The sequence below is a fragment of the Catharus ustulatus genome, chromosome 2 (genome assembly GCF_009819885.2).
Source record: "Catharus ustulatus isolate bCatUst1 chromosome 2, bCatUst1.pri.v2, whole genome shotgun sequence".
NCBI classification, from domain to species: Eukaryota; Metazoa; Chordata; class Aves; order Passeriformes; family Turdidae; genus Catharus; species Catharus ustulatus.
In genome coordinates this window covers 65,740,742-65,746,741 of record NC_046222.1, presented here as the reverse complement: position 1 = coordinate 65,746,741, position 6,000 = coordinate 65,740,742, and the positions used below count along the sequence as shown (strand labels likewise).

The 6,000-nt window shown below is 34.5% G+C and overlaps 1 protein-coding gene across 3 annotated transcripts in view; it reads right to left on the bottom strand.

Annotated features, from left to right (window-relative positions):
• Positions 1-653: 653 nt before the first annotated feature.
• The window catches only part of TDRD3 (tudor domain containing 3), a 99,781-nt gene continuing 94,434 nt past the window's right edge, over positions 654-6,000 (bottom strand). For 2 of the 3 annotated variants that reach the window (XM_033051126.2, XM_033051128.2), the window contains exons 13-14: positions 5,593-5,736; positions 654-2,215 (exon numbers count right to left, since the gene is read on the bottom strand). In XM_033051126.2, the coding sequence (XP_032907017.1) occupies positions 5,617-5,736 (120 nt within the window). In that variant the 3' untranslated portion in view covers positions 654-2,215; positions 5,593-5,616. The remainder of the gene's footprint in view (positions 2,216-5,592; positions 5,737-6,000) is intronic. The other variant, XM_033051127.2, reaches the window with a different exon arrangement.

The window sequence follows — 6,000 nt, the reverse complement described above, 5'->3', positions numbered from 1 at the left end:
GAATTCTTGCTTTTCAGAACAGGTTGATGCAGTAAGTTTTTAACTAGTCAAACAGTTCTTCAGATCCTGAAAAGCACAGCTTTTAGCATGTATTATTTCAACTGAAGCCAAAGCAGGAAATAATCATAGAACCTAAAAAGACTACATGACTTTTCAGGAAGACTCTGGAGCTGTTTGCTTAGTCTGGCTTTGTAGATCCATGGCCCCAGTGAAAAGACCAGGAAATGGTCTTTACTGTTTCACAAAGAAAAGCAACATTCTCAAGGGTATTTCATTTGCCTACAGCTGCACATACATGCCGTAATCTCAGAATGCCCCAGCCAATACAGAGAAATGCTGTTTTGTATTTGTAGAGTCTTAAAATTTCATAACTAGGTATTATTTTTTAAAGTTCACTAAATGAGATTGCAGTTTTCTTTATTTTATGACTTAGTTCACAGCAAGAATGAAAGCTCAAAAGAACATAAAAGTTATTTTAATTTCAAAAGTTGCTTTGGTACACTGACTGTAGGGCTTTTTTAATGCACATCCTATTTGCAAAGTCAAAACTGCTTTTTAAAACCATGCTATGGCTGCATTTCTTAATGAAGCTGAATAGCTGCTGTTAGTGGTTCTAGCAATAATTCTGGAAGTAAAGCATCCAACATGCAATGTATTAGATCTACAGTTTATTTATTTGCTGGTACAATTTAGCAGAACTGACCAGAATGTTTCATACTATTTGGAAAGTGGTTTCTAATGTAAATCTAACAAACTTCATAAAATTGGTTGTGTATTAGTTGATAGTGAAGAACTTCAACATTGTACAGCTTCTGTCTAAAACTTCAAAAATTCTTTAGAATTATTAGCAAGGTTCATCATAATTATGAAGAAGCTTCTTAGGACCATTTGGTTCCTTACTGTTCTGCAAAAATGTATGTGATTGGTAAGACTTGACTGCATTCAGACAATAATCCACATTCTGTACTGTAGATATATTCAATTACATCTTCGATATAAAACTTCTTATCATCCAAATAAACAAGGTTCTATTCAAACAGTTTTGTATGAGCACTCAGAGAGAAATTCAGCAGAATTAACTGTACAATTTATACCATCAATACTTCTCTCAGGTATAATTCTATCTTTACAAAACTACCTCAAAACACATGCGCTATTTCAGACTTATATGATCAGCATAAAGCTTAGAAGGGATTTGCATGATATCTAGATTTTGAGTGCTTTTCATCTAAAGAAATAGTGAAATTTCAACTATTTGTCATAATCCAAAGATACGTAAAATCCAAAGATACAGCTTAGAATAAAAAGTAGTTTGACATAAGATTCTTTCAAACACCAATGACAATTGAAAAAATTCCAGTAATATGAAGTAATAAAAGCATAGTTTAAAACTACAAGAAAGTAAGTACTTACTATCCAACAGCTCACACATGTGCATGTATACACATATTTATGCTTAAAATACCAATGTGCATATTTCAGTATTTCTTCTTTAAATGACTTTTCTGTACGTTCTATAAATGTTTCTATTTCTTTAATATAAATATTCCTATAAAGAAAATATTTGCCTCAAATTATTTAGAAAATGTCTATTGAAACTGATTATTTTCTTTCTTTCTCCCCTCTGACCCTCTGGTCACAGATCACAAAAAACATCGTAAGGAAATCTGTAATTTGTCCCTCAGCAACTCTGGAAAACAAACACAGAAAACACAGTGAAAAACCTATTCAGAATTTTACTGTACAATTCGCTTTTTTAACATGTTTCACTAATGTTAACCAAAAATCTAAATTAAATGCCCAACCCTGTCAGTTTTTGAGAAAATATGTTTTAATTTTACTTTACTAGAAGCAATATTAGAAGTAAAATCAGCTCAAAATTAAGAAAAAATCATGATACATTATTATGTTAACTAACAATGGAGGCTCAGTAAAAAGAATACAAGGCAAAGAATAGAATAGTGCACTGTGGTTTTATTGATGGCAGCAATGACAATTTGCCTCTTTCATATGTAAAAAGTATCCAGCTTCATTTAACTAAGAACTTTAAAAAAGTCTTTTGTGGTATCAGGTCCAAATTCCTTCTGCACACGTGAGCTTCCTTTGTTCCATCCTGCTGCCTGGAAAACCCCAGAATTTCTTCTAGAAGTGTCCAGCACGTTGGGAGCTGCCAGTGAATTTCCCCCGACTCCAAGAAGATTTCTAAATGAAAAAACTGAAATACAACAGGTAAGGAAAAAATATTGGCACTCAAGAAACCATAAGTACCCTGCATCTCTGTGTTCTTTGTGCAACATAGGCTTCACTATCACTTCATTTTCTTCCTCGAAGAGAGTGGATATCTGCTTTTCAGTACTCACGGAGACACAATTCTTTAAAAGAAGAATAAATCAGGAGGCTGCACTTCAATGCAATAAATATGATAAGTCATATGACAAAGAACACTTCCTGGTAAAGATTTCTCTCTCACAAAACCACAAATTCTCCATTGTTAAGGACTTCAATACAGATTTTATAGCAAATGTGACAAGGTGTAGATTAGTTCTGTCATGAAGTGAAGGAAGACCCAAAAAGCACATAAGGACCAACCACTTATAGGTTCACAACTCGTGGGTTCTTTCAATCTCCTCCAAAAGGTCTGACCCTCCAAAACACTCATTTCTGATTATTTGCTCCTCTTTGATATCAGACTATTAAGACATTCAAACGGAAAATGTGATCTCAGGATGTAGTTTTATTATTGTTGGATTCTAATTCTTGTATCTCAACTCACTAGGAGGAATATCTTATTTTTACAGACCTGTTAAACCTAGTGCATGACTCATACCCACATAACATACCCTATGAAAAAATGTTGACTTAGTGTTCCCCACCTCACACTGCTGGATATTAATAAATAATAATTTTTAGGTCAACTGTAACCACAGTGATACTGACTATCCCATACTTCTACTTTATCTCTCTTGTCTTCATAAATATTACCAGGTCAAGACTTCCTTCAAGTCCACAGTATTTGTCCCTCTCCATCTTTTTTAGAAGTACCCTTTTCAAATACTGAAATACTGCAATAATATCAATTTAGAGGCTTTTCTTCCCCAGATTGAACAGCTCCATTGATCCAAATTCCACTTTTAAAAAACAACTCAGAATTTTAAGATCTTGAACCTCCTCCCACTTAAGACCCCTTGCAGTACGATAGAGATTTTGAAGTGATTATTTGATAATACTAATTTCAGATGTATATGACCAAATTCAACATCTGAATGCATGTGCTGAACATTAATTCAGGAAGCAGCACAGACTCATTTCTGTATTGCTGCACCACTGCATTACCAAGTCCTCCTTGTCAAGTGATATAAGATTATACAGGTAGATCTAAAAGGTTTTGGGTATGAGTTGATGCTTTGATCTCATGCTTCATCTTTGATACATCCCTATCATACCCAATACAAATATGGCCAGTAAATTCCAGTTTTAGTAATGTTTAAGTTGCCTTTGAGAACAAGATACCTTGCATTTTAAATATTACAAACGACAACATTAAAATTCTATGGAATCTACCAATTTATAACATAAAATAATCATCATCAATGGCTTTCCATCTCTTCAGGAAAACGACATTCAGCTACTTAAAATAATAGAGTGATACTCCCTTTCAGTAAGTAAAGGTGTCACTAATAAATGATCTGTTGAAGAGGTAAACCATCCTAGAGTGGAAAGTGGTGGTAAGATTATGTCTCACTGGATCCTTTAAAACTTCCCCGATAAATCTCGTTTTCATTTAGCAGGTTATTAAAAACTCAAAATAAGAAGAGTATGCCATGATCTCAAAAGATCTAAGAAATTAAAAGGAAGTGAAATTCATACAGAAATACACTTCTAGGAACCAACATTTAATATTCCTAAACTTTTACATGTCAAGACATTAAAGCTATGTTGCTGTAAAAGTCCAGGCAAGCTGAAGACAACTGAGGAAAGGATTGTGTTTGATTTTATGCCTCCATTTAAAATCAGTTAAGAATCCATTACACCAACCACTTATTTTTGGGAAAGCCCAATAAAAAGGAAAAGATTTGGAGACTTATTTTCTGTCCCAAATAAGTTTTGATACCAGATCTGCTGTCCATTTAAATCAGGATCTCATTATAATCTTTAAAACAAAGTATAGGAACACCTGCAAGGAAATATCACCCGTGCCTTAGAAAGGCTGTTCCTTATCTGTGAACAAGTAACTTGCTCTTGAGATACAGGAGCTACTACCACTCTCCCTGATGCCTCATAGCTGACCAAAGCTAAGTAGAGTTTTCCAGTTTTATACTGTAAAATTAGAGAAATAACAAAAAATTGCCTAAGATACAAGAAAATGCCCTGGCTTGAACTACTGTGTACACTTCACATCTCTCATCCAACTGATCACCATGACACTGCTCAGGACCAACTGTACTGGTTAAAACTCTGCTCAGTGCATATTCCAGAATAATTTCTCCATAAACTGTCTCAGGCCATGTTTACGTGACTGATACACGTACTTAAAATAGAAATTCAAATTATATTGGCCAAAAATAGAACAATTATCACCTCTCTTACACTGCCAGTACTGCCATAAATGGAAAATACATTTTAACATATACTTCAAAAAGTAGAATCATGTGTTATTGCATGTCAGAAATATCAAAAGGCAAGAGATCAGCCACATGTGTTAAGCCAACAAAACGTGGAGGACTGGAGTAATGAACAAAAACCAGATTGGTAAAAATAAAGAGGCTAGTAAAATAAATCACATTCAAGACAAAGACACACTGTGGGTATACATAAAATATTATGTGACTTACCAAAGATTTCTTTAGTCAGGATAGGCTTTTGACCATCTTTTGTAAATTAAGGATTTAGAAGATCAACCAGTGAAATGAAAGCAGCACAGCTTATCAGATTTGTTCAGTGAAATTACTGTAACCGTTTTATCTGGCTAGCCTTTTTAAATTTATGAATGTATGTAGCAAGTGTCTTCTCTAAGGATGATATATAATTCCTTAATTTCTGGTAACTAATACAATATAGGCGCAAGTATATCCTCAAGATTCTGAGTATTATAAATATTCTTTAATTTCTTTATTTGCACCTCCCTATTTAATGGTGAACTCACAGATTATATATTTCTCCTTTTCATGCAAGTAAAACAACAGAAAGTATATTTCTTAACATAAATGATTTATAGAAAGTAGAATAGGGGACTGTCTAGACAGAGCTACACAGTCCTGAGTTCAGCAGGGAGTGCAGCCGCTTGTTTCAAGTAAGCTAATGTATGTGAATCAGAGAATCTTGCTGCTGCTCTCAGGTGAGAAAGCATCAGAAAAAAGCTTGCTGAGATGGAATGAGTCTTAACATAAAGCAAAAGTCAAAAGCTATTTGTTGAAGTGTTTTTATTGCTTTTCCTCTTCCCACAGATATGTTAAAGTCCTCCTAAGCCACAAAATTCAGAGAAACAGAGATATCCAACTTCTATCATAAATATACCAATATCCCTAAGAAGAGTACAGAACACTCCAGATTTGTTTATCTTGAAATCTAAACCAATACATAAAGCACTCATACCTTATATTTACCTTTCCGTATTAATCAGTTTCTAGCTCGGGGGGGCTGATAAAATTGCTGAGTGGGTCGCGTGGACCGTCGTGGCTGACCATCACCTCCTCTGCGGAATTCTAGAGTTTGCTCATACGTTTCTTCTTCCTCGTCCTGCAGGTAAATAGCATTGTTTTAAATGAAAGAGGTGGAAAATGCATTGTACGTAAGTTGGTATATGCACACATACATACACACATCACATACAAACATGGAAGGGTGAATCCATGCAAACATAGCAACTGCTGCTTCTGTGCTGAGGATCACTTAATAAAATAAGTGAGGTACGGGAGTGGGCTTTTCAAACCTAGGAAAGTTAATAACGTCAAGCTGGAAAATCTCAAAACTCAAACCCTGTGGCAACAGAAACTATTAAAT